This window comes from Diuraphis noxia, unplaced genomic scaffold, assembly GCF_037042655.1.
Source record: "Diuraphis noxia isolate RWA-SAM2 unplaced genomic scaffold, SU_Dnox_SAM2 contig0001, whole genome shotgun sequence".
In the NCBI taxonomy this organism is placed as follows: Eukaryota; Metazoa; Arthropoda; class Insecta; order Hemiptera; family Aphididae; genus Diuraphis; species Diuraphis noxia.
This window is the reverse complement of record NW_028301711.1, coordinates 20,082,352-20,109,329: the sequence shown is the minus strand read 5'-3', so window position 1 is coordinate 20,109,329 and position 26,978 is coordinate 20,082,352. Positions and strand designations below refer to the sequence as shown.

The following is a 26,978-nucleotide window of genomic DNA, read 5'->3' as shown; positions in this document are numbered from 1 at the left end:
TTAATCACTTTAGCTACCTATTATTATTAGGTTTGTTTAGTTATTGTTGTTCTCAGATAAGATATTTAGTATTTGAATACTAGTTATCTACGATGACTCTAACATAATGAAATGTACCTATTAAACTATACATATTATTATTAATGTACTTAACTGATAAGAATTAATATGAATATTAATTTATATTTATAATACCAACCTATTACAGATAAAACAGATACGTAAAGAACATTAAAGAAGAAATAATATTCAATGACTAAATCAAAGGTTCTCAAACTTTTCAGGGCAGGCCCCCTCCCACTTTTGTCAATCCCAGACGTGAGCCCTTCTCATAAAGATAATTTAAATAGCGATTATTATTACACAAATTTCACAAATCTTTTTCTGTCCTACCAATACAATGTCGATTTTTAAATTTTCTTGATCCCCCTTCCCTCTATAAAGCTTTCGTGAACCCCCAGAGGGTCGCGCCCCACACTTTGAGAAGCTCTGAACTAAATTATCTAATAAATTTTATCTACAATGCCTACAATACCTATAGAATCCAAGATCCAACTGTCTAACACTAAATATGGTAGGTAATCAATAAATGAATAAAACATAATTTTATAATCGTTGAATATTCAGATTCATTGCAGATGAAATAAATTACTAAATTATAGTAGCTCGAAAAAAATAATAAGTACAAATAAATACATATAATAATTCTTTTAATTATAGTATTTTAATAACATATTGAAAAACTAAAATACGTAAAAAATGTCTCGATCAAACATATGCAGAAATTCAATGATACCAGTGAATTATCCTTTCATATAAATATTATTCAAGTGATTAAACCTTAATATTGTCTTACTTTGCAAAAAGTATTTTTTCAACTTAAAACTTAGGGGTTAACTAATATTTTTGAATTTCAAAAGTATATGTAAATAGGTTTCAAATGCGATGAACAAAAATTGTTGTGTATAACAAACTCTAGTATAATAGGTACCAATGTTAAAATATATATGAAATTTTGGTTGTTTATCGGGCCATTACTTGGAATCCTTTCGATGCAAATAGTACTGCCCAAATTGAGGAGAGCAACGTACATTTCTTAATTTCACTGTCTATACGTTAAAAATTGACCGCAGTGAAGTCTATACCTCGATTAATCCATAAACTAAGGCCTTGAAGTCTTAGGCTAAAAGGTGTACAGCTACTAACATTTAACTTCTTAACAAAAAGAAATGAAGTGGTTTTTACTGTCCAGAGTTATCATATAATTTTATTTGTTTAGTCACTTCTTAGCAAGGAGAGCAACGTACATTTCTTAATTTCACTGTCTATACGTTAAAAATTGACCGCAGTGAAGTCTATACCTCGATTAATCCATAAACTAAGGCCTTGAAGTCTTAGGCTAAAAGGTGTACAGCTACTAACATTTAACTTCTTAACAAAAAGAAATGAAGTGGTTTTTACTGTCCAGAGTTATCATATAATTTTATTTGTTTAGTCACTTCTTAGCTTGACATCATATATAAACCAATATTTTGGATTTTTTCAATACATTTCTTCTCAACCAAGGCCGTTGCTGGAACAAATTTTCGGGGGGGGGGGGGAGTTTAAAACCTAATCACCATATGTATTTAAATATCTAGTTAAAAAAAACTATCAAAGGTATAAGAAAAATTTATTTCATAATATTATGTTAGATAATAATATATCAAGATATTTTATGATATTATATAATATTATTTCATAGATACATTATAATAATGACCTGTCATAATTTTACAACATTTAATTATTACAATATACTGAAGTTAAAATACTAAATTATGATATAATACAAAATAATAATATAATACAATACATAATACAAAATGTTTTCAGTTTCTTTTCAGCTTAAATTTTAAATACATTTTTGTAGCACAAGGTCTGTTAGTCTTTTTTTTCTTTCGCAAAACGGTCAAACACTTCATCTGTATTTATTTTAATATGTCTATACTCACTCAGAAGTGCTTGACCTGTAAGTCGTTCTTGACCTGAGGAATTTCTTAAAAAGTTTTTTAACCTTTTTAAGGTAGAGAATGAGCGCTCTGGCGTAGCAGTCGATACTGGTAATGTTGCTAATATTTTTAATAGAAAAGATATATTTGGAAAATATTCATAGTTACATTTAACGTATGCTTCAATTGCCGAATTTGGAAGATCTTTATCTACTTTTTCAGTCCATTTTCTTTTCCACAGATTAATTTCCTGTGGCAATACTTTCAAATCCACAAATTCCCCCAGAATATTGCTTATTAGTGTAACATAACCAGGGAAATCGTTTGTTCCAATTTAATTGAAATTTTTAATTTCTATTTCCTGATATAGGAAATGTAAACTTCTCATCAGGCATCGAAACGTTAGAAAGTAACTTATATTTTAATTCATCACTAACCTTTTGATTAAAACAGCAACCAATATCGGCTACATCACTCTTAGAGTTTTCTGTTGTTACACTGCTTGTAACTGGTGCAATTGTAGTTAACATTGAACTTGAAGTACTTGCTTCATTTCCATCATGCGTAGTTTTTATTTTTTTATTAAAATAGTTTGAATATTAGAACAACTGGTTTTACGAGTTGACATTTTATTAAAAAAATAAACGAATTTTATACTGAATAATTAATATTATATTCAAGTTTAAGAGGTAATAGGTACTACTAATACGACGACGTCTCAACACAGACTACAAAGGAAGTTGTAGGTACCGATAATCGAAAAGTTTCGGGAAAAACGGCAGTACGACGTTATCGTCGTCTGTCAATTAATCGTTTACATTCAATAGCTTGTGCGTATATATGTATATTTTATATAAATTCATATACGGTTCGTATTCGCACGATTACCGGATTATAAAATAATATAATATAATTTTCGAAACGATATAAATATATGGCTGCAATACGATTGCGCGCGGTCCTTATCAGCCGTACCTTTTTAGGCGTACGATTGTGCGTGCTAAATTATTTTTGCTTCTAATGCCGGGTCCACACATAGACGGCACACACAGAAACAAAACAAAAACCAAACTCAAACCCTTCTTTTTGAAGTTTGAAAAAAATAAAACACAAACAAAACATGTGTCCATACTGAGTTGAGTAAAAATAAAACAAAACATGAACAAAATTCAAACATTTGTTCGTGTTTTGTTTTTGTTTTCAACTATCCATACAGAAATATAAACTCGTCGTTTTATTTCGTTCATCCGTGGTCATTCAGTCTGTCTTAAGAGTTTTAGCTTTCTAAACTCTTCGTACTTACAAGTTTTTTTACATTTTTTTACTCTGAGTGAAAATGTGGAAATTGAAAAGAGATATTGAAAATGATGAAGATTTATTAATGTTGGGTGCTGGGTATATTTACCTACAGTTACAAAGTAAAAAAATAAATGATACGATTAAAAGATGTTTTAGTTATATAATGAATATATATATATATATATATATTAATAACCAAATTGGTACTGCCCGCGAAATCCCGATAAAAAATATTGCCTGTTGGTTGTTTTGAAAACATGTCCACACACGTTCGACAGTGTTCGCAAAAACAACAAAACCAAAACCTTTTGATGTTTACCGACACCGCTCGGAACACGACTTTGTTTTTCAAAACACGAACAATTTGTTGGAAAAAACGAAATTGTTTTAAAAATGTTTTGATTTTGTCGAAAAACACAGAGTTTTTGTTTTGTTTTACTTTTGTCGTCTCCGTATGGACCCGGCATAAGCAACGTTGTCAAATATACAGATTATAAATGCACGGTAAATATCCGGTTAGGTTCCAATTGTGGTGATCCGTAAGTTATTTATTACTTATTATTGCCGATTATTTCAAAGTTCAGTTTACTAACTATTTTTAATCGGGGGGTTTTATTCGGGGAGAGGGGGGGGGGGTTGAACCCTCGACCCCCCCCCCCCCCCCCCCAGATACGTCCTTGTTCTCAACCATAAAAAGTTGTTCTGGTACCATTTTAATTTTAAGTTATTATACTAGTTACTTGTCTCCATCATCAAATTGATTAGATATTGTAATTAAAAAAAAAAATTAGGAAACATATAAGCTATTTTTTTAGCAAAGCACCTTTTTAAATAACTAAATATTATCAGACAATTCGTACAAGAGTAAACTGTAAAAGTTATATTTTGATATTTTTGAATTAACAGATCAATTTCTATTTTACATATCATTCAAATCATGGTAATAGTAGGCCCTTACATTATGGACCACTGCTCGGAGTTTCTTGATTTTTCGTTATAAACTGTATTATTTAGTTGTTACACATATCCCCTTTGCACTGCAGTCATGGCCGACAAATGTGTTATAAAATATAATATATACGAAGTACAAACATAATATTATAGATAATATCACCAGCATCATCGGTTTGGAATTTCATTTAAGTAACTAACGAGAATCACCTGCTGCAGCCTGCAGTTATATAATACTATTATATATAAATATACTAATGCAGATTCTTATCGGCGAGGGTTGTTTTGCTATATAATAATATATGGCTGTGTTTCATTGAGTCTTACTTTGTAAAACAGGTTATATAGTGAAACTTGTGCTATATTTTATATATATAAATTGGCCATTAGTAACTGGTTTTATGTTATCGTTTGAAATTCAATTAACTATTTATATAGTTTTATAAGTATTGAAAACCGGTGTTATGGTGTGTTAACCCTTCACCTTTTTAACCAGTCTACCATTTGATATTTTACGAGATACCGAAAAACCTGTTTATGGCATTATTATATTTTATTTTTAAGGGTGTCGATGCAGATTTATTGGTTTTCCACAACTCTATAAAATTTGAAAATGTCACTTTTTATGTCACACAATTATAGCATATTTCCGCTAATTTACTACTCAAAATCAATTTAAGAATGGTCAATATGGTGTATTATACTAACAAAAAATGTTTTCACTGTATAAACTCTTGTTTCATTGATATATTAAAATTTTCTATCTTTTTTTTTAGAAATAAAAACTTTTTTTCAGATCGGATCAAAGTTTGAATTATGAACTCTAAATAGTGCTAGAATTTATCAAATCTTTTGCATTGTTTAAATGCGTATTAACGTATTATAGGTTGAATTATTATAACTTTGTAACAACTTTATCTGACTTGCAAAATTATCTCTTTTTAAAAAAAAAAAAATAATAATAGTTAATCAAACAATTTTATATGACCTGTAAGGGTTGCTAATTATATTTATAAATTACTCTTCCTATCCAAAATTTTTAATATTTTATAGTACTTTAAAAGTTCACTGTTTTAGGATACGAAATTAAAAGTGTATAGTCATTAAAAAAAAAAAAATAATAATAAAAAACTTGATGACTATTAAAAATAGTGGACAAGTGTTTAAATACCCCGCTGATATACGGTTTAGTTGTCGTTTGATTGATATATTTAATAATGTAACAAATGTGTTAAATTCGAATTTAATGATAAATCATTGTATATATAAGACGATTATGAACGAAGACCGTAGTTCAATTTTACATACTTATATAAATGATTAAATTTTATAATTTTTAAAACTATTTTAAAATAACATGCTTTTAATGACTATAAATTAATCAAAATAATTTTAAATTTTTTATACATAATGGAATAGTAATATTTTAAAAATGTTCTGAAAATTTAAAGTGTCTCCTATAGTTATTTGTTTTTGAGTTACAGTTAATGAAATCAATTTTGTTAAAAATTGGTTTTAAGTAAAAATTTCCATTTTTTTCTTTGCTTTTCCTTAAGCTTTTGAAAACAACTACACAGAATTTTCAATTTTTACCTCTATTGCAGCAAATTAGAACCAGTCAATTCTATCAAAAATGACATTGAAGTAAGAAAATCAGAACATTTTTACTTCCTTACAAAATTTGATGACAGACGAGAAAATAATATAATTTCAAATTAAATTTTTCTGGGGGGGGAATGCTTAAGTATTTATAATCATAACTATATCATAACTGACGTATTGGATCTTTATAAATTATAAAAACGTTTGTCGATTTCTTACAACAGTTATATCTGAAGTTATATAGTGGCTTATGATTTTTTTTCTAATTACTCGGTATGCAGATGAACCTATGTAAGTCAAAAAAAATTAATTAATTAAATAGTTATTACTAATGGCGTATTTACAAACTTATTTTGAGAGGTGTGAGTGTCATAATAGTAAAATAATTTTATAAATTAGTATAAAATGCTCTTTATTGACTTATTGTTAGGTTTTTATTAACTTAATTGTAAAACTATTACGGAATCACATTTTTTTTTATTCATTATACTACTTTATAGAATAAACAAACTAAAATTATTACATTATTGATATGTTAAAAATTTGACGTTTTCAAATATCTTAAATAGAGGAGGAAACCCCCAAACCATCCCCTAAATACGTCACTGGTTATTAGAAGTACCTATAAAGTTTGTCGTATTGTTACATAGCGACGCGCGTCGTTTGCGTTCGTACACACACATCTTTACAACCCCCACCACTCTTACGTCTGTTGCAATACTGCTGTATCGTCGTCGGCAACTTATCTATGATTGTGGCTTGTGGAATGTGCATTTTTTGGATCTTATGTTCACTCATTTTTCTCTTTTGGTTTATTAATTTTTTTTATATTGGATGATTTGGATTTATATTGGATATTTACAGTTTTCTTGTATGTAAATGTCTTGTGTATATATGTATAAATGTAATTAAAACTTAGGAAATTAAATAATTTTATGTTTTCCCCAAGCATTAATTGCACATTATTACAATGATAATATTTTATTCATCTTTAATTTATAAAAGAGTGGTTATATTCATAATTCGATCGTCAGGATGTTTATTTAGAAAAAGAAACAATGAGAGTATTTGAACATAATGTTTATATGTCAACATCCTGAACGTGCCGAATTAGGCGGATGGCGACAGATAAACTAAGACTAACTTCTATTAGAATTACAAGGTATTAAAATAATAAGAACGGTCTCCGTTGTCTTCGTGGTCCATCCGGATCGTTGGTTAACGCACGCTAATATAACGTAAACAAAATTTAATAATAATAATAGGGAATAGGTTGTTGTCGTCGTGGTCTGCATGACGATTAGCGATAAAACAAATATAAAAAATATACATACATAATAATAATAATAATTAAAATCACTAAATTATATTTATTTTTATTTATTTATTTATTGATCATAAGCCCGACAATTATGGCATTAAGCTGTTTTTAGGGGGAAACGGTTGGTTTGGAACACATAATGTATGTGTGGAAAGGATTTGTTATTAAAAACCGGGTGGTCACCCATCCGGGTGCCAGCCAGTACGTACATAAAGAGCGTTTCCGCAGTTTTAGCGTACGACCACACCACCCCAAGCCACATACTTATTATTTATCAGAGCGGAATTAGGGTTTTGTCAAAGGGAGATATAGCAAAGATTTAATTTCCCTCAAGAGAAGGAGTAGTTCACTTACCATGGACATCACAATATGATAAATAAGTAACAAATAAGAGACCAAGGATCTATCTTATATCCCCCACGTAAATTTGTCACTGTTATTTATATATATATATGATTATTCAACTATCTTATTTTTTTTTTACTTTATACCACCATCGAAAGGGTAATACAACTTACTAATTTTATAAGCGTTCTGATTCGTACAATTATCTATTTTGAGCACCACCAACCCCTATATATCCTCTCCTACATTACTGAAATAAACTGCATATTACATAACAATAAATTTTTATATGTCTATGGTTTTACCTAGTGATTCGGCCGATAAAATATCCGGAATCGTATCACTAATTTACTATTATACGGACGCAGGACACACATATAAAGGTCTTTGTCATAGGCATTGTAATAGTATAAACTCCGCCCTCCCTAGAATAACTTGCGCGAATCGATAAGCATGTCGATTAATATAAACATATAGATATACATTATGACCATAAATTATGACTCGTGACTTATAAACTATTTCGTCATTGCGGCCAACTCCAAATGGCAAATAACAAAATGTGTGGCCAGACGTAATGAATTAGCGCTACATTAGAGCTTTATTGTCTAAATATATTAGTAATGACCTTTAAAAAAATGTTCCAAAACAGCGTATTTAAAGGGAAAAAGTCAACATTTGATATTTCAAGTTATCAAAGTATTCAACCATTGTATATTCTATAGAAGTCTGTGATTGTACTGTGACAACAACGAAATCTGTGCAATTGACGTATCAGTTACAACTATGTAATATTTTTAATATTTATATGAAAATTAAAAATGTATTTTAATTTAACAGATGCATTAGAAAAGTGATGCACTAGTTTTAGAGTAAAAAATCAAATAATCTTGAAATCAGAAGCTTAACATACAATTATATAAAATAATCTTAATATCAAAAAGTTACACTAACGTATTATACTTAACAATTAGTACTAAAGTTTACTAATTTTTTGATAGCAGAATTATATTTTTTTATAGTCATAAATTATTTTTGTTTTTATATTTTTTCAGTTTTTGTTAGATATCTGTTTGTTATTGTTTGACAGTTTTTTTTAGTTTTTTTTTTTGTATTGTAAGCAATTCTTTTCACTATGTCTGAATGGTGACGATATAAGTCAAATCCCAATGTTGGCGCCATTACGCTTTTTATTCTTATCAGTAGTGGAATTTTGTTTTTCAGAATATGGCTACACTGTCTATTCATCCAAGCGTCCATTGCTGCTGTATAGGGTTTGTTTCGTAGTTTAGTAATCAGTGGTTGTTTATGTGTCTTGAAGGTATAATTATTAATTGTTGAATGTGTCTGCTAAATGAATAATAAGGTACTTTATGAAATTCAAACTTAAATTTTAATATTAATATATTAATTATCTCATCAAATTTGTGAAAGTGAAATCAAATCAGTATATAAAGTTTTTTCTTGTTATCCGACTCGTTAAATCGGCTTTGGGTCCTTGCACTTTTAAATTTATTATATTGACTTTATTTTTGATGATATTTAACACTAAGTCTTGAAAATGTTTAAGTGCATTGTGTGCGGTAATTGTAATCTTGAGACTAGGTTCACTCGTCCTGAAGTTATTTATCATTCGTGAGTATTTATTTTTTCTAGAAATTTTGCTAACTCAAACTGGCATGAAAAAATTTCTTGAATTTATGAATCATATTATTGACATGGTTCATTATGTTGATGAGAAGTAATATGTGAAAATTAAAAACCGGTTTAAGCCATGCACATTTTGACATTGTGTTTATTTTATCCTTAAATACTAGTAATAATAGTTTTTGTTGATATTTGTTTAAATACAGATTTCCTAAGAATGCATACTTAAGAAAAAGATGGCTTAAAGTTATTGGAATTGGTCATGTTAAAGATCGGCATCGGATATGTAGTGATCATTTCTTAAAAGAAGACTATAGACCAGGCAAAAAGCGATTTTTAATTAAAAATATTCTTCCCCAACCTTATGATCAAAAATTATTTGAAAATGGATCTACTGACAAGTAATACTCTTCGATATCTTTAATTTAATTTTTTATTTTCAATAATATTTTTATTTTTATGTATAGTAACACTTATCAAATTAATGATACGCAAATTGCCAATAATGAATTTAAACCGATCATCAAACAAAATCTTGTTAAGTAAGTCAATGAAAATTGTACTAGAAAGGTTATGTTTTAACATTTTTTTAAGAGAAAATATTTAGAAAATAATTATTATGATGATGATAGCGATTACATGAACCGAAATTTTTTTCAGAGCGGAACCTATTGAAAATGATGATGCTGTAAATAATTTTATACGACCAAGACGGTCATGCAGAAAAATTAAACTTACTACAACTAATGAGAGTATGAGTTATGAAAATATGCCATGGATTCAAACTGATCGATTTGATAGTCCAATTCCTACAGTCCTTGCTAATAACAATATTCAAACAGCCATTAAAACAGAAGATGTACCAGTAGAAATTACAACTAAGGTAATAATAAAATTAAATATAAGCTGAAAGTCAAGTGTCTTTTAAGTTGCTAAAATTATTAAAGATAATTTGAAAGGCACCACAGTAATTTTTAGGTAAAATATTCTAAAGTTTAAATAAGTTACAGCTATTTTAAATTGATACTTACCTTAAGACTTGATGATACTTATAACTTATAATTTATTAGGTATGTTGAGGTTAAGGTTACTAATTGTTCTTGTATTAATTTTGAATATACCGACCACTATAATCACTAACAGTGTTTTGGGGAAGCCATTTATCCCAGCATTGAATTTTCAAAATTTTTATGAAAAATATTTTGTTTTTTGTATAGTTAAAAAAAATAAAAATATTGTTTTAGTAAATGATTAGATAATCAAATTGGTGCAATTTATCAATATATATTTCAAAATTATTTTCATAGTTCGACAATGACTATTATTGATGATTATGTTCATTGTTCTTTTGTTTGGCATTAACATTTATTTTTGTTATCGCTTTATATAACTGTTTGGTTACTAATTACAATTTATTGCATTAAATAAATGTAAATGTTGGCTTTTACTTTGTAAATATATTTTGTACATTATTGGTCATTATTGGTCCTGTCTATGAGACATTTATTAAGTATAAATACTGATGGTAATGTGATACAATGTTAAATTTTTTGAATAATTACTTGGTAAACAGCCTTTATAGAAAGATTATCTTTTAGTTTAACTATGTATTAAATAATCTTATTTGTATCGATGATCCTTGAATTATTAAGTTAAGCATTTTTCATATATTTTATGGACATTTTATAATCACAAGATCTAATTGATCTTGCCATATTATTCTCAACAGGTATTAGAAAATGTATTAAATCCATTTGTTATACTTTATTTGAGATATTTCTACCAAGAGTTACTGAGAAACATTGATTATAAATATCAATAATTTTTCTTAGTTCTACCTGAACAATATCTCAGTAACTGGGTAATGTCAGCTAGATATCAAGTGTTCTATAGTAGTGAGCAGTAATCTGATTCTATATTATTTAAAACCAGTATTTCGTAGTTCATTTATTTGGTTAAAGACATAAAATTAAAAATAGTATCTACTATCTTGTTTCCATACAAAATATTATTATGTTTCTTCAGTCAGCCTGTAGTTCTAATGACTATCTTAAATATTTAAAACATAGACGATACAAACTAGAATATTAAATGTTAAATGTTAAATCACCTCATATCATATTTTAATTTGTGCTTTATTATTGTTAACATACGCTAGCTGTTTTTAATGTTCATATTTTATTGAAATGAATTATATGTTTCATTTATAGGATTACACTTTGGGAAATGGATTACGCTGTTCTGTTAAAAATTGTTTCAACAGGTATTCAAATGGCCTTAGTTTCTTTGGCTACCCTAGTGATCTAGCACTGAGAAAAATTTGGGTAGAAAAATGTGGACTAGAATTAGATCCCACTGGGAAAAAAAAAAATTGCTTAAGAGTGTGTAGTGTTCATTTTGATACAGATTGTTTCAAAGATCCTCAAAAAAGGAACAGATTAAAGTCTGACGCTATTCCATCATTATTTTTAGACGAAGGTAAGATACAAATTTAACAATAATTTGTTATCTTATTTTGTATTAACTTTTTAAATTATTAATTAGCATTCTATTAACATAGTATAGGTAAGTATAATCTTTTATTTTGTTAAAAAATATAATAATCTTTAAACCTTTTTTTTATTAAGAAAATATTAACTATATTATAATCTTCTTATGCTTTAATATAATAAAAAAGGTTTTATTAATCAATTAGAATAAAACAAGCCCATTCAGTAAAAACACTAGTTCATAACCCCAATCCCATTTCAATTATATTAGTATACATATTTTAAAAGTTTTAAATTGTAATTGATAATCTGAAATTATTCATTAAAAACTTTTGATTACGATCTATTTAATAGTAATTTCCAAAAATCTATTCTCAACGAGCATGGGAAATTTTTGACTTACTTATACAGTGAAAACTGTCTAAAGCGGACCCTGAATAAAACGGAAAACTATCCAATACGGATTTATGCCAAATGTTATATTGGTTAAATATTCTTAAAATAGTAATTGTTTCTCTTTAATCAGTTATTTTAAGAAAATTTCTTTATTATTTATTTATTATTTATTTATATTTATATAAAGAAATTACTTAAAAATACCTTTATTTTATTTTTTCATAGTTATTATATTTATTTATTTTTTACCAAGTTATATTAAAATCTTTACAAAAATTTAAAATAAAAACATTCTTTCAAATCATTAAAAAAAAATACTTGAAAAATTGATATTGATATGTTGCTCTTTGAAACCAAGAATACAAAATGTTCATTAAATTGATTATTAATCATTTACACTAATTAATCAGATAATATAACGGTTATACGATACCAGGTCCTATGTTTTGTACAATTTTGTACTGCACACTTAATTTTACTGCTTTAAACAAAAAATTTATTTATGCTACTGTCTATAAGCAATGTATTTAATATTACTAATTTATAATTTTGTATCTAATAATTTAACACTGCAATTAAATAAAACCATGTAATTCAGGTAACGCTCATATTTCCTAGTAGCTGGTATTTTATTTAATTTTTGTTTTGTAGACTGTAGTGTAGACACATTCAAATCTTAGTGTACACTTGTACACTCCTGGTGCAAATAAAAATAGGTCCGATAAAACCTAATATCTATTATTAAGAACTATAAATATTAAAACTCAATAGGTTTTTGTTAAACATTTTCAATCTGGATGCATTTAGTTTCAGCATTATTTAAGATATCAATGTATATAGATCATAACGGTTTTTAAGGCATTTATTTAAAATTAATAAAAATTGATTACTTTTTTAAATTTTTAGTTCTTTTTATTGAATATGTATAGCTGTTAAGAGTCTTTAATAACTGGTTTATAACTATGAAAAAATGAAAAAAAATATTTATTCAATTTCTAAGATATGCTGTATAATTTTAACAGAAATAGTTATGATAGAAGAAAGAAATATTCCATCAACAAGTTCATCCATCAATCGTGAATTTGTTCAAGTAAATAAACCATCTTGTTCATCTTTAAATTATGTTGCTGATGTGGACTCTGAAAAAACTCCCTTATTGGTTTATATTGACTCAACTACCCGCTACTCTAAGGTTTGAAGTATAATTGATTTATACATTAAAATATTTTATTGTAAGAACAATACAATAATTACTTTTATTTTATTGGTAATTGATACTCCCATAACTGCATTCCATTTCTTTCTAGCTTAAGCTACTCCTAGTAATTTTTTGTTTTACAATAAAAAATAATGTATCTTACAAGAAATATTTCATTTTAGTTAAAAATAAAAATAAAAATATTTAAATCAATAAAAATTATAATTAATATGAATAGTGTGGTAAATATATTTTATTTCAGTGATATGGTTGTTTAATACTTGTCTGTAGTACAATTTTTTTTTAAAGTTTAAGTGTTCACGAATTGTCTAAATCACAATCATTTGCAATTTATTATTTTTTAGATCGTAAAATTAATTAAACTTAGAAAATAATCATATTAGTCTTGCTTAATTCCAAAAATCATAAATAAATAAATATAATTTTAATTATATATATTTGAACTTATTTTGACAAAATTGTAGCAATGTAAGTTATTGTGTAAGAATTCAAAAATATTATTCTCTGTGGAGAAACTGTCTGAGATATAATCATGTTTACTAACACAATACAATTTAAAAAATATTTAGATTACTTTTCAACTATTTCTACCATATAATAATACTAAAATTAAATTACTCATAAATATAAGACAAGAAACTGGTCTCCACTCAAAACTGTTTTTCATTCACTATGATTTATCATTAAATATAAATACATTATTGTGACCTACTTAATGACGAGGTACACTTCTACGACAAAAGCTTTGTTATTTTTCATTTAAATATAAAATTTTTTCAAACTCCAAATGACTATGAAAAACAATAAAAATAGACAATTTTATTTAGATTAAGATTTCTAAAAGAACAACTTATGGAAAACATTGTATTACATTTTTAAGTTTTTTGACCAAACACAGAAATTATAGTTTTTAATATTATAAATATAAAAAATAAATATAAAATATAAAATATATAATATATATAATATAAAATATATTATAAAAAATGATTTTGTTTTATTTATCTAGGATTTTGATCCTAATTGTTGTGTACCAGGATGTATAACAAATAATGACATAGTTGATATGGTTCTTGACGATATCACCCTTTTTGCACCACCAATGGTAAATATTATAATCATTCAAAATATTGTTTTAAAATAATTTTTGATGGTTTGTTGCTTATTGTTTATTTTGTAGGAATCTGTCGATAAATGGAGTTCAAATTTAGGTTTACAGTTAACTGTAAATAGTATTGTGTGTGAAAGACATTTCAGACCCCAAGACATACTGTATCCCGAATTATTGGTAAATGGTGTAAGTGAAACAATAAAATCATTAGCACCTCATGCTTTGCCAGTGCGATCAGAATATGATGCTATACCATTTAAGAATAATGTTGTGCCTTTATTGAGAATGGGTGATCATCGATTCAAAAGTTCCAAAAATCATAACGCTGAGGAACATTTAGTCACAAAAAAAATTAATAATGTACTTGGTATGTAGAATATTCTAACTAAAATATATTTTCAACTTGTGATTTATATCCAACATTAAAATCAAATAATGTAAACATTGATAATCTTTCAGATAATACAGATAAGTGTTCAACAACTAACATTTCCATGTCAATTGATGATATTCCATGCATGGAATCAAATCTCAAGCAAAAACTAAAGAAAATTTCAGCTAATAGTTCCTTGTCCATTACTTTGGAACCAATTGAGAATTCTCGAGTAATAAAGTCATCAGTCAATTCATTTTCAAAGTCAACATCTACAAGTTCTATGTCAATTACATTACAACCAAAACCTAAGCATAACCTCACATCAACTATAAATAATAATTTACCTTCTGTTAATTTAACTCATAGTTTTCCGTCTACTTCAAGTTCTTCTGTATATAATTTACCACAGCAATGTCCATTAGAGAATGAACAACAGGAAGCAACTTCATCATTTAAAATGCAAGGTACATTACCTTCTAATTCTATAATTCATCCAGAATTCTTTGGCAATCAAATTCAAGTTTTAAAATCTATCTCTGCCCCGGAAAAAACTCGTTTAGCTGGACAACCTGAAATAAAGACTCCAGTTATTTCAAAATTTATTTCATTAACCAAAAAGTCAGATACTCATGATTTAAATTTAGATAATAGTATGAATACCTCACAATGTATATTAATTGATGATCTCAGGCCTATAGATTTTGTAGAAGAGGATAATGGATTTATTTTTGAAATTTCTAAACGTATTAAGCTTCCTAATTTATCTTGGAAGATTGTGCATAAAAGTGCACAAAATGAAACATCTTTTCATAAACTAAACAATTCTAGAGTAATTGTCAAAGAAATTCGTTTTTTTAATAGCTTTGTACCAGTCATAAATATAAACCGCAAGAATTACAATTTTAATACTCCTATTACATCAAAGAATCAGTTAATGGATCTTTTAGAAAAAATTGATAAAATGTAAAAATGTTTTGATATGGATAAAAACAAAGCCTACGCCTAGAGATATATCACTTATATTTGAACCATTTGAATACAATATCATACAATGAGTTTATTATAGTCATTGTAATTACTAGAGCACGGATGTTAATGATTTTACATATTTGAAAATATAGGTACCTATATATTATAATAAATTTTGTGGTATAATGTATATAATCGCATATTTCGACTTTTTTAATGTATATTTTAATAATATTTTGGTTAATAACATCATAGTTTTAGAAATTAGCTATTTTTCAGTATATTTATTACTTTATTAGACATTTGTAATTACGTAAAAAAACTAATTACAAGCCATCTACTGTACAGACTTTTTAATTCTATGTTGGTGTTTTATAACAGTATCAACATTTTTATTGTTTAATGCCTTTTTGTTAGAATATATTTGTATATAATTTAATTTACTGTATTTAATATTGATTTTTTTTTAATTTAATGTTATTATTGTCATATTCAAATCTTTTTTAAAGTAGCCCGGCGAATCGGCCTATCAAAACAATGAATACCTTATGACTCCTTATCGGTTGAACTGCTCGTATTTATATATTTTGTTTAGAATATTCTGTCATACATCCAAACGTATATACAGGGTGATTTTTTTATCATGAACCACTCATTATTTCAAAAAGTATCTATGTTTTTCAAAGTATTTTTTTACAAAGTTTCATGTTGTTAAAAAAACGTTTTTATTAAAAAATTATGTTTTTTATCCTTATATTTTTTAAGTTTTTTACTTTTTTAAATGACAACCTAGAGTTTTAATTTCATATTCCAAAGCAGAATATTTTTCTAAGTATTTTGACACGTAAAAATCGAATTTTGGACGAGTAGTTTATGAGTTATAAGTATTTAAAGTTTAGATTGGCGGAGTGGAGTGGTACAGGGTTACCCCACAAAATGTTTGTCCACTACTCTGCTTGTCTAAACTTCAAAATACTTATAACTCATAAACTACTCGTCCAAAATTCGATTTTTACGTATCAAAATACTTAGAAAAATATTCTGCTTTAGAATATGAAATTTAAACTAGGTTTTCATTCAAAAAAGTAAAAAACTTAAAAAAATTATAAGGATAAAAAAATACTAAAAAACATAATTATTTAATAAAAACGTTGTTTTTTTAACAACATGAAACTTTGTAAAAAAATATTTTCAAACATATTGATACTTTTTGAAATAATGAGTGGTTCATGATAAAAAAATCAACCTGTATATATACTGTTTTACATGTCTTATTTCAGTGCTTTATAATCCAAGCTCTGGTTATTATTTTTAATTTAAATATTAAATTATGTAATTAACAATATTTAATGTACTAACATTATGTTCATAATTAATATTAAATAATAAGTTAATCAATATTAAACCTATTTCTTCTTTCTCCGTTCATCGAATATTTTACAAGTCTGCAGTTGAATTAGGGTGTTAATTTCTTATATAATTAAATCCTTATACATTATCTATATATATAATATTATATTATGTAGTTACTTTTGTCCGTATATATATATTTATAATATATAAGAAGGTGGTAAATTGGCGTGCGTATATAATACATAAATAATGAATCTTATATGAGTAAAAAAAGATTAATATATTATATATATATATATATATATATTGTGCATGCACCTCATTTTTACATTGCTACAAAATTTTATTTTTAAAATAGTTCATTCTCTATCTATTATTTATTATTGTTATTATTAATACCCAAAAATACAAATTACTGTCTTTATTTTCATAATTTCGTACATTAATAATAAGTTATGTACCAACTTACTTGATTTGGGTGAACGTGAGGGTCGATTTAATTGTAGAGAACTATTTATTCTAATTTATTTCAAACAGTACTAAACTGTTTTATACTTTAGTAAATATATATTATATACTAATAATAATAATTATTATTATTATTCAAATTCAATTTTTTTTACCACTGTAATTCCTGCAAATAAAAACTATGTTTGTTTAGTTAGATATTATTGAATAATAACAACTATTAAAAACTTTTAATTTAAAATGGCGTTTCAAAAATTAAATTGATTTTTGTTTATAAATAGCTGCCGTTTTTTACATATTATATAAGATAAGTAGCAAATTTAGGGTCAAAGGAAATTAAGGCATAATTTTTTCTATTAAATAGTTGCAACAGGTTACCTACTTGTAATTTAAATTATTGGATTTAATAATTTTTAACTTATAATTTTGATATTTGGTCACTTTGTTTTTAACCTATGTTGGCTATTATTATCTGATATTTATAATCTCAAAAACTAGTGGACGGCTTAAAAAAAATAATTAAAACCATTTCTCATTGTTTTTACATTAATATACAAGTAAGCCATTACATTGTTGTTCTTGGAGGTTAGGTTACTATTCAGTGTCATCCGCTAGATTTGCTATATCCGGTTTCATTGTGCTTAATTGGGAAACGGGTTTTATAGAAAAATGAGAACTACTTTATAGTTTATATCATATTTAAACAGTATGCTATACAGAATCTGTGAACAATTTGTATCGTTACATCTTATATGCAATGTCGCTGATTGCAGTAAAAACATTGGATTTCAAATTCTCTTCATTCAAGAATAATGAAGTGTTGAAATATTAAGAAGATGTCAGATCAATATTTGTTTTCTCTCTCAGGCTCATATGCAACATTGTTAAGAGCATGTATCAACTTTACTTTTAATGATTTTTGAGTAACCTTAACGTAAAATTACCTATTTTTTCATAAATAAATTATATTTATCAAGTTAAGAAATAGGTTCTCAACCCTTTTATGTATGCATACCGCCTACACAGTTTGAAAATGTGTGTGTACCACTGAACCAAATAAAGTTTTTTTCTGCTCATCAAAAATGTAACCGTTATTTTACATGTTTGGAATATTTTATTTCTCTAGAGACTACACAATTATTATATACAATTATTTAAGCGTTTAATGCACAATTAATATTTAATTGCGTATAATGGTCCATTCCAGTTTTATTTCATGAAGAGAGAATTTCTTTGCTTTTCACATGAGCTTTCCACGTACCACTAGTAGTACACATGCCACAGATTGAGAAACACTGATTAGCCTTTTTGGCTATCATTTTACAAAAAGGTAAATTTCCAAACGACTAATATTTTTAACAACACAAAATCCTTCTCACATTTTACATAGGTCCTTATAGGATCGTATCAAAATAGCTATGGTTAAAAATGTGATGATGTTATAGATTTTGAGAGTAAGTTTTTTATTGTTGTATTCTTGTATTTATAATGACTTGTGTTTTTTATCTATTTGTCATCAACATTTGTGGCAGTAAAAATGCTGCAATTTTCCACATTAGCATTTCTGATAGAAAAGTGGATCTAATTGGTACTTTTGAGTATATATTACCAATAGATTAATCTGATACCACGTATTTAAGACTTAAGTTATTAAAATAATAAAAGTAACAAAATCATAAGCAATCATTAATATGTTAACCACGAATTAAGATATACAGGATACACAACGAGCACTTGTCAGTTGTTATAAGAAATTAAGGTATTAAGAAAATAAGAACGTTCTTCGCTCTTGAACTGACAGGTAGCGCTTGAAGGTGGTAGTGGCGAGTTTTGTACTAATAACGTGATATCCATTTTCCACTTGCGTAGGTAGTGTTGGCAGTTGCGTTATTCAAAATTAAAATTCTAGTAGTCTAAGCTACTCTGTCACAAACTCACAACTCACTAAATGTCTGTGACATTTATCTACTATCTTACATATTTTAATTTTGTTACTATTTACGTCTAACTCCATAATATTAATTTTATTGAGAGCCAATATTTCGTGATCCATTGATATATTTATGATTAAATGTATTATAATTTACTTTACCATTACCCAGAATTACATACTCTTACCTTTAATGTTTAGTTTTGTAAAATACATCAAAATTAATATAAGACCAAGTGTTCTGCACATCTAAATATTCTGTATTATTCCTATATTTCTTGTATTTTTTGCAAGAACCAAAAGGCTTAAAAATTAATAAGGAAACTGAAAAATGTTTGTTAAAATAATAAATTCATTAAGTAGGTACAAGTATTCATTATTTGACTAATTTGATTACATTTTTTTTTTATATAGCCCATTATTTATTAATCATGAATTTATAATAATACAAATTAAATCTTTTAAATTTTACTAAGGTCAATAAAATTGTAACATGGAACTAGTAACTAGTAAATTAATTAGTAGGTAACTAATTTGGATAGTTTTTTTTTAACTTTGGTTTTGCTTTTCAGCTGATGCCATGATTTGAAAAATAGGTATGCTGTCTCATCCTCATTATAATATAAGTAGTGAATATATACTCAACCATATAGTTTTTATGTTCAATACACGGAAATGGAATCAAATAATTACATTTGAAAAGTCATCAATGTTGTCTTCGAATACATTTTACTATTATCATGTTTGGAAAATGACGTTTCAATTTGTCTAATAAGTATAAAAAAAATGTTATCAGGGTGAGTCAAAAATCCTTTAGACTTTAAATTGACTAATTGTGTAGTTTCAGAATAACACCTGTTTTCTGGATTTTTGATGCCCAATAAACAAGTTTGACAATTTGTTTTTTTACTAACTTTCCTTGCCAAATATCTATCAAATTAAAATTATATTATTCAGTTAGCTTAAAATAATCTACATTATTTATCAGCATAAAAAATATTTCAACACAATACAAATTACCCATATAAGTAGTACACTACACACTCAAAAGTAGCATTGTCATCAAAATTATGTTTTTGAAAAATGTCATCAATATCCCATCGACCATCTTCTATGATAGTGTCTAAATAAGTTTTTAATTTTGAAATTTTTTTTTTCTTATTTCTGTTGTATTTTCTGCCATTGTGTCTTTTAAATCAGACATACTTATTAAGGGTTCATAATCTGGATCTAAATAAGGAAAATTATTTTTGATTATATTAATTGATGTAATCCTTTAAAAATATATATTATTAAAATTATTATTTTTAGTATACCTTCGGATAGTGTACAATTTCCAGTTTTTGGAGGCTTAATCAAAGAGTACACTGAAAGTAATCTATAAAGTTGTAAGAATGTCGGACATGAAAGGTGATAATTGGGACCAGCGGATTGTCTTATGATTCCAAAAAACTTCTAAAATATATGTTATACAAGTTATAATATAAAAAAATTATACAAAAATAACGTTTTAGGAAAGAACTAACTTCTAACAAATCTTGATTGAATTTAGAAGAAAGAACATAATGAAAACCACATTCATCTAATAAAAATAATGATAAGTCTATTGTGGATTTCAAAGTAATTCTCAATGATTCAGCTGTGTTTTTGGTTAAGAACTCTTCATCTTTAATATGTCCTTCAGATAATTGACTCTCCCATTCATCTAACCGTACTAAACATTGATTTAATACCTATAATTAATAATATACATTGGATCATTCCTAAGCCAAATATTATGATTGAAATATAAATATGTAAAACATGAATACACAACATTTAATGTACAAGCAATATAAATAATACTTAGCTTTAAATTCCACAAACATAACGGCTTGCTACCAACATAGGATTATTAACTATAGACTATTAATTATAGTTAATACAGAACACAAACACTTGGCCACAAACATACAACATATAAAAAACCTTTATATCTTGACCCTCTTTCCAAATGCCTTCAGCTGGGAATTTTCGATTCATAGCATCGAAAATATCATTCATTAGTAGTGTAAACATTTCAGTCTCAAAGAATTTTTTTAATCTGTACATTGTTGATCACGATAAAATTTCAATCCAAAGCCATTGATTTACTAAACAGCTAAATGTACAACATATTATGTCAATAAAATAAAATTTAAAAAACTTATGTTAACAAACATATTCTTATTAAGTTTTAAGTCTATGATAAAATTAATCAAAATTCAGTAGTCACATATCAACTGTGTGGCGTATTTCACTTTCATTTTGGCTAAGCTGTTTAATTCTATATGGTTTTTAGTTATTTTTGGACAAATTTTTAATGGATGCAATGAGTCTAGTTCGAATACTTTACAATAATGTTGCCATTTCACAGAGCCCTTTAAAGGATGTACCTAAAAAAATTAATTTAAATGTTTTATTTTATATTGTAGTAAATATATTAATTGAGCGTTGCTTACTTTTAATATTTTTTTTTGTTCTAAACGGTTTCTAACATTCTTAATAGTATGAGGGGTGTCACAAAATACAAAAACTTTTCGTCTGCTGTCAAATGGGTTTGCAAAATAACTTTTTAAATCAGCCTTGCTTCCACAGACCCCTTCATGCTTAAACATAGTTTTGTTTGTAGCCGCGCCATCGCTTGTTAGACCTAACATTTTTAATCCAGCATCTTCTACCAATAAAATGGCTTTTATAACTAGCCGAGTTAGATCAATACCTACAATAAAATAAAATGTTATGTAAAAAAATTATATTAAATTCTTAATAGAATAAATTAACACTTCGATATATTATGTTTAATACAGTTAAATATTTATAACTATAAGTATTAATAAAGTTACAATACTAGATGCACAGTCGTAAGCTCACAAGATTTCGACTGATGCAACATCTCTCTAAAACTGTGAAGTGTAGGTACCCAGTCTACCCGTACCTACCTATTTATATGGGTTCTATCAATGACGTAGTACGATCGCGTGATATGCCTATATTCTAATATTACTTCCTTTTATTGTCGAATTTGCATTCTTTATAGTGAATAGGTAAAAACAACTTGTTGTTTTCACCTTTGATCTAGGCTTCTTGTTATATTTAAGTTATTTATGAATAATAACTACATTCTCTAATTATACTAAATCATAGATTATATTGTATGTATAATTTATACATAACTTATATGATTACCTATATACTATACTGTTGGGTTTACTAAAAATAGCTCACAGAATAATTACATGAGGATAACACTATTAATATTAAAATATAAAATGATAGGGAGGTATAATACAAATCTATAGTAAGAACTATACGTCTATATATTAATGCCTGTTCGCATGAACATTCACTGAATATTTAACGAATCAATATAGTGAGCTAATGGTCCCTTAAACATGAATTATTGGCTTATGATTTATTAATTAAATTTATAATTTTTTCATGTAATCCCACATAAAGGACCTATAAAAGCAATATGTTGTTAATATTTTAGATAATTTTACTTTGGTTTATTAATAATTATTACCCATTAAATTTGGTAATAAATAAATTGGTATACCTTATACATGAATGAAGATAGTCCATAGTCCATAGTTGCATATTTCAAATAAAACCAAAATCCACACACATGACACATGGTAACATTTTCGTAATCAAAACTCTTTGTAAGCTATTTATAAGCCTTGAGAAATTTTTCAAACTTGTTTTAAATTATCATCGATAACAATTTTTTCATCTAGTAACAGAGCTTGAAAATTTAATTCAAGGGTCATCAATAGATACTTTAATAGCAGTTCAAAACTATAAAAGATATACGCATACGTACGATTATTTTTAAGTGCATTTAAAGTTCAAATTTTGACCCGAAAATTCGCAAATTATTTTTAAATTAGAAATTATCATAAAAGTTTTATTTTAATAGCTACTTATCGTTGGAAATTTTAATAGAAGATTTCCAGCTATTTTTTTTGCCTTTGTCAAATTTAGGTAGATTTATCAATTTTTTTTATATAAAAAAATGTACTAATTTTCCTCTTATTGAAATATGTTTGTGGTAGCACCGTCAAATTCATGGGTAGATGTCAGAATATTACATCCTGAGTGTTCATAATTGTAAATTTGAATATACAAATCGATGATAAAATTATACTATTATACAACTCAAACATGATATGTTAGGTACCCAGTGGCGGGCTGAAGGGCTCAACTTTGACGCAGCTGCGTCAATGTTTCAGAGGGGTGGTGCCACCCCGGCCTGTGGCTCGACTTCTTGGTTCTTTTGACCACATTTTACCTATCGGCTATCACCTATGCAATACATAAATAGAAATAATGTAGTAAATACATTATTCAATACACTGTCACTGTGTCTGGCGTTAGAGAAGACGAGACACGCAAACGTGGTGTGCGACACAACACACACACTCCGTGTCTGTGCCTCGTTGTAGGTAGTAGGTACGCTACTATTTGTAGCATTGTAGCAATGTTATCTTAGTCATGCAATTATTTTCAAACACTTTAGTAGTTGGCGATGACGTGAATAGCTATTTCAATTTTCAGCCGCCTTATGTAAGGGGCCCGTGTTAGACTTTAGTGCATATTAAAGATAATTTTCTGAGGCCTGTACCTCAACATAAAAGGGTGGGTCGAACTGCCGTACTGCCCGTACTTGTGTAAGGCTATGAGAATAATACAATTTATTAAAAACAAACCGCCGGAGGTAAGGATTTTAAATTTGAAGTACTTATAAGTACTATACGTGGCGCATACCGCCGCGGTGAGCTGTGAAATGTGTCCTGTAGAATTCACGGCCTTCGCAGGGAATGAGTGAACAAAAGTCAAAATGCGACGTAAAACGCAGTAAAAGCAGCTACATTCAAAAATTAATGAAAATAGAACTAATACGGGTACGACGTTATCTGATGAGAGTTAGGTACGTCTTGTGCGTTGTTTATAATTTCACAGAATATATCAAATATAATAATAATAGAAATATGATTGCCCATATCTCCAACCGAACGATCGTCCGTCTGAATCTATTAATAAATTAAATACCAACAATTTTTGGAAAATCTGATCATAATAGATAACATCGCGTAATGCGTATCCGATAACGTATCCGTATAACGAACACCACCACCACCACCACCAAAATTCACAACAGAGTAAATTAAATTATTTACTAATAGCTATATTATAGTATAATATATTACATTTTTTTCCCATGTTCATTATATTGTACTATTATTTCTCATTTTATTGTTCATTACCTACAATATCTCCGTATTATAATCATACCGATGTGATATTGTGAAAAGTTTGTGCATATTTTACTTTATTATCTTATAATAATAACTTAAATTAAAAAAATGGCAAATAATTGTGTTACGTGTGGACGTATTCGAGATCGTAATATGAATTCAACCAATTGGAAGAGACACACTAATGCTTGTGCATTAAAAAACATTACTAACAAAAGGAAAAAAAAATTAAACGAAGTACAAATGCAGTCAAACTCAATTCATAATTTTTTAATAAAATGATAAAACTCCAAGCCAATAACGGTAAGCACTAATAATTCTTAGTTTTTAATCTAATCACATTTCCCTGATATATCCTAGATACAAACTTACTGTTTTAAAAAAAGTTTTTGGTAGGGTATTCAACATTTTTAATTTATTAATATAATAATTGTAAAATGTAATTTTGTTTTTCAAGTATCTGGTAATTCAAATTCATTAGGCCACAGTATTGCAGATGAGAAAAATTTATAAAGATGAGAGAGTTTTGCGATTAAAAAGTTTTTCAGATACTCGATGGACCTCACATGGTAAAGTTTTAAATGTCATATTTTGTAAATATAAGGCATTGATTGATGCTTTAGAAGTCTTACAAAATTCTAGTGATAGAATTACAGCATCTAGTTCAAGGACATTTTTAAAGACAATTTCAACTTTTAAGTTTGTATTATGTTTAATATTTTTTTAAAATATTTTCATTGTGACTACACCACTTTCTAACTACCTACAGTGTAAAACTATTGATTTCTTTGAAGCAATACAATTAGTTAATGTGGCAAAAAAAAAGTTAAATGAAATGCGATCAGAATGCAAGTATGAAGTATTTATTAACGAAGTTAAGGAATTTGCAAATTTTAATAACGTACCAGAAAAAGACTTTAAAGAAATGAGAAAAAGGACGAGAAAGTTACTTGCAGGAGAAACTCCAGATGATAATTCAAATGTTTCTTCTATGGTTCAATTTTAAAATTAAGACATATTATGCTGCTCTTGATAAAATAACAATGTCATTACATGAAAGATTTAGTCAATCACAAGAAATACTAAAAGATTTGGCAATATTAAATCCTGATCGTTTAATGGCGAAAGTTTCACAAAATCTGCCAATTGATTGTTTTCAACACATTTCACTGTGGCTTGAAAACATCAATACTGACCAACTTAGGACAGAATATATTCAATTTAAAAATAATATTTATGAACTTATAAATGGATTAGAATTACCTACTGAGATTCATGACGACACTAGCAAAGTACAAAATACTAAGATTGATGAGAATGATGATTGTTCAAGTGATGACGGAAATTTGAATATCATGGATGAAAATATTGATTTGAATAAAAATGTAACTATTACAACTATAATTCAATTATTGACAAAGTATGGACTTGACTCAGCCTTTCCTAATTTGCACGTTGCGTATAGAGCTCTGGCAACAATTCCAGCATCATCTGCATCAGCCGAAAGATCTTTTTCAAAGGTAGTAATTAAGTATATTGTCTTTATAAATTAGTAATACATGATAAAAAAAAAAATATTTAATAAATTCTAAACATGAAATTCTAGGTGAAATTGATTAAAACAAGACTAAGATCAACAATGGGGCAAGGTAGATTAGAGAGTCTCTTACTTCTGAGTTGCGAAAGAGATATTCCAATAGATATAAATATTGTTATTGATAAATTTTCACAGTCTTCAGATCTCTTAAAAAATGCATTAACTTTTAAATAATACTACATTTGAAGTTTGTCATTAAAAATGTCTGTTATTGTCATTGTTGTGACTTGTTAATAAAGTTCTTAATTAATTTGTTTATTTTTTTGTATAGTTTTTATTGTGATATTTTTTTTTTTTTTTTATAGAGAATAGTATTGTATATTTGTATGTATATATGTAATGTACTTACACAATAGTTTTAATTTCAAACTCATATGCTTATTGACCACTTAAAAACTTGCCAAATATTTACTTTAAACCTAATACATAGAATTTAAGAAAGTGTAATATTATTTGTATCATAATACGAGTAAATTTGAAAACTGAGGGGAGGAGAACTGCCCCCCAGATTTGTGAGCCTTGACATTATATTCAAGTCAGAATCGGTGGGGAGGTTAAACCCCCCCCCCCACACCAAAAATTCGATCTAGTTACGTCCCTGATTAGGAGGTGGTGGTGGTTGTATATACTAAAAT

General features: G+C 27.1%; 2 protein-coding genes across 2 annotated transcripts; both read left to right on the top strand.

The window, feature by feature from the left end:
• The first annotated feature begins 9,070 nt into the window (after positions 1-9,070).
• Positions 9,071-15,714, top strand: LOC149060277 (uncharacterized). The gene is made up of 9 exons (XM_089228595.1): positions 9,071-9,144; positions 9,363-9,557; positions 9,624-9,698; positions 9,817-10,039; positions 11,367-11,634; positions 13,070-13,233; positions 14,270-14,365; positions 14,441-14,738; positions 14,831-15,714. The coding sequence occupies exons 1-9, from the start codon at positions 9,071-9,073 to the stop codon at positions 15,712-15,714; spliced, it is 2,277 nt and encodes a 758-aa protein (XP_089084721.1).
• Positions 15,715-25,789: 10,075 nt separating this feature from the next.
• On the top strand, positions 25,790-26,517 carry LOC107170688 (uncharacterized). The gene is made up of 2 exons (XM_089220392.1): positions 25,790-26,266; positions 26,353-26,517. The coding sequence occupies exons 1-2, from the start codon at positions 25,790-25,792 to the stop codon at positions 26,515-26,517; spliced, it is 642 nt and encodes a 213-aa protein (XP_089076518.1).
• The last annotated feature ends 461 nt before the right edge of the window (positions 26,518-26,978 follow it).

Excerpts from the sequence above, each read along its gene's own strand:
- LOC107170688 (XM_089220392.1), top strand. The coding sequence starts at position 25,790 with ATGTCATTACATGAAAGATTTAGTCAATCACAAGAAATACTAAAAGAT. Across the intron at positions 26,267-26,352 it reads CCGAAAGATCTTTTTCAAAG|GTGAAATTGATTAAAACAAG; the intron begins GTAGTAATTAAG and ends ATGAAATTCTAG.
- LOC149060277 (XM_089228595.1), top strand. The coding sequence starts at position 9,071 with ATGTTTAAGTGCATTGTGTGCGGTAATTGTAATCTTGAGACTAGGTTC. Across the intron at positions 9,558-9,623 it reads GAAAATGGATCTACTGACAA|TAACACTTATCAAATTAATG; the intron begins GTAATACTCTTC and ends TTTTATGTATAG. Across the intron at positions 10,040-11,366 it reads CAGTAGAAATTACAACTAAG|GATTACACTTTGGGAAATGG; the intron begins GTAATAATAAAA and ends TTTCATTTATAG.